The following is an 810-nucleotide window of genomic DNA, read 5'->3' on the forward strand; positions in this document are numbered from 1 at the left end:
TCATTTGGGATACTATTTTTCCCTTCTATTTCAAACCAAAATGAATGAGATGCTATCAGAATACATAGATGCAGTGCATTGCATACAAATCCACCAGGCTATGGATATTCATATATATATATATATTCGTATAAAAATATTTGGCTCCTGAGCTCTGGATTCTGACAAACAAAGAATAAAAATGTCAAAAAGGCAGAGTAACTCAGTGAAAAACAAAGTTAGCCAGCAACCTCAGATAATCATTGGCTGTATGTCCTTAAGGTTTGGTAACAATCTCATTAACCGTGAAAGCCTTATACAGTGTCACTTTGAACTTCTAAAACCAATACCTGACTACGTTCTTTGATCAAGAAGTAGAATATACATATATAATTCTATAAAGCTAATACTGATTAAACACAGCACAAAAGGATTAGTTTATACTACTGGAAAAAAAAAAACATAATGGGACCCTACTTGCATATGTAGCCATGGGAATTATACATTTTAAAAAAGCTAAATATCTTCGCTGAAGCTTTGCATCTCTCTGTAAAAATGACGATTTGGTTCAGTGAAGACACTGAGTGATTCAATGTCCAAGACTGCGTGCCAAGGTTGACCAAGGCCCAGGGATACCTGCTCAATAAGGTTATGTACTGGATCCACATCCTGGTCGGCTAGTTCACCTTGGTCAAAATCAATGCTTTCTTCGGTGACTTGAAGCACTTTTAGATCAGAGCCACGAAGACGAGCAATGGCAATGAGGTTGTGTGCCCACACGGTGTAACCTTAAAGATAAGCAAAAGGTAACTCTGTCATTCTCTTCTGTTT

The 810-nt window shown here is 37.0% G+C and overlaps 1 protein-coding gene across 1 annotated transcript in view; it reads right to left on the reverse strand.

The window, feature by feature from the left end:
* Positions 1-6: 6 nt before the first annotated feature.
* Fbxo33 (F-box protein 33) overlaps positions 7-810 on the reverse strand; it is a 33610-nt gene continuing 32806 nt past the window's right edge. Inside the window, exon 4 of the mRNA XM_026777827.1 lies at positions 7-767. Within this exon, the coding sequence (XP_026633628.1) occupies positions 496-767 (272 nt within the window). The 3' untranslated portion in view covers positions 7-495. The remainder of the gene's footprint in view (positions 768-810) is intronic.

Source organism: Microtus ochrogaster, chromosome 1 (genome assembly GCF_000317375.1).
Source record: "Microtus ochrogaster isolate Prairie Vole_2 chromosome 1, MicOch1.0, whole genome shotgun sequence".
NCBI lineage: Eukaryota > Metazoa > Chordata > Mammalia > Rodentia > Cricetidae > Microtus > Microtus ochrogaster.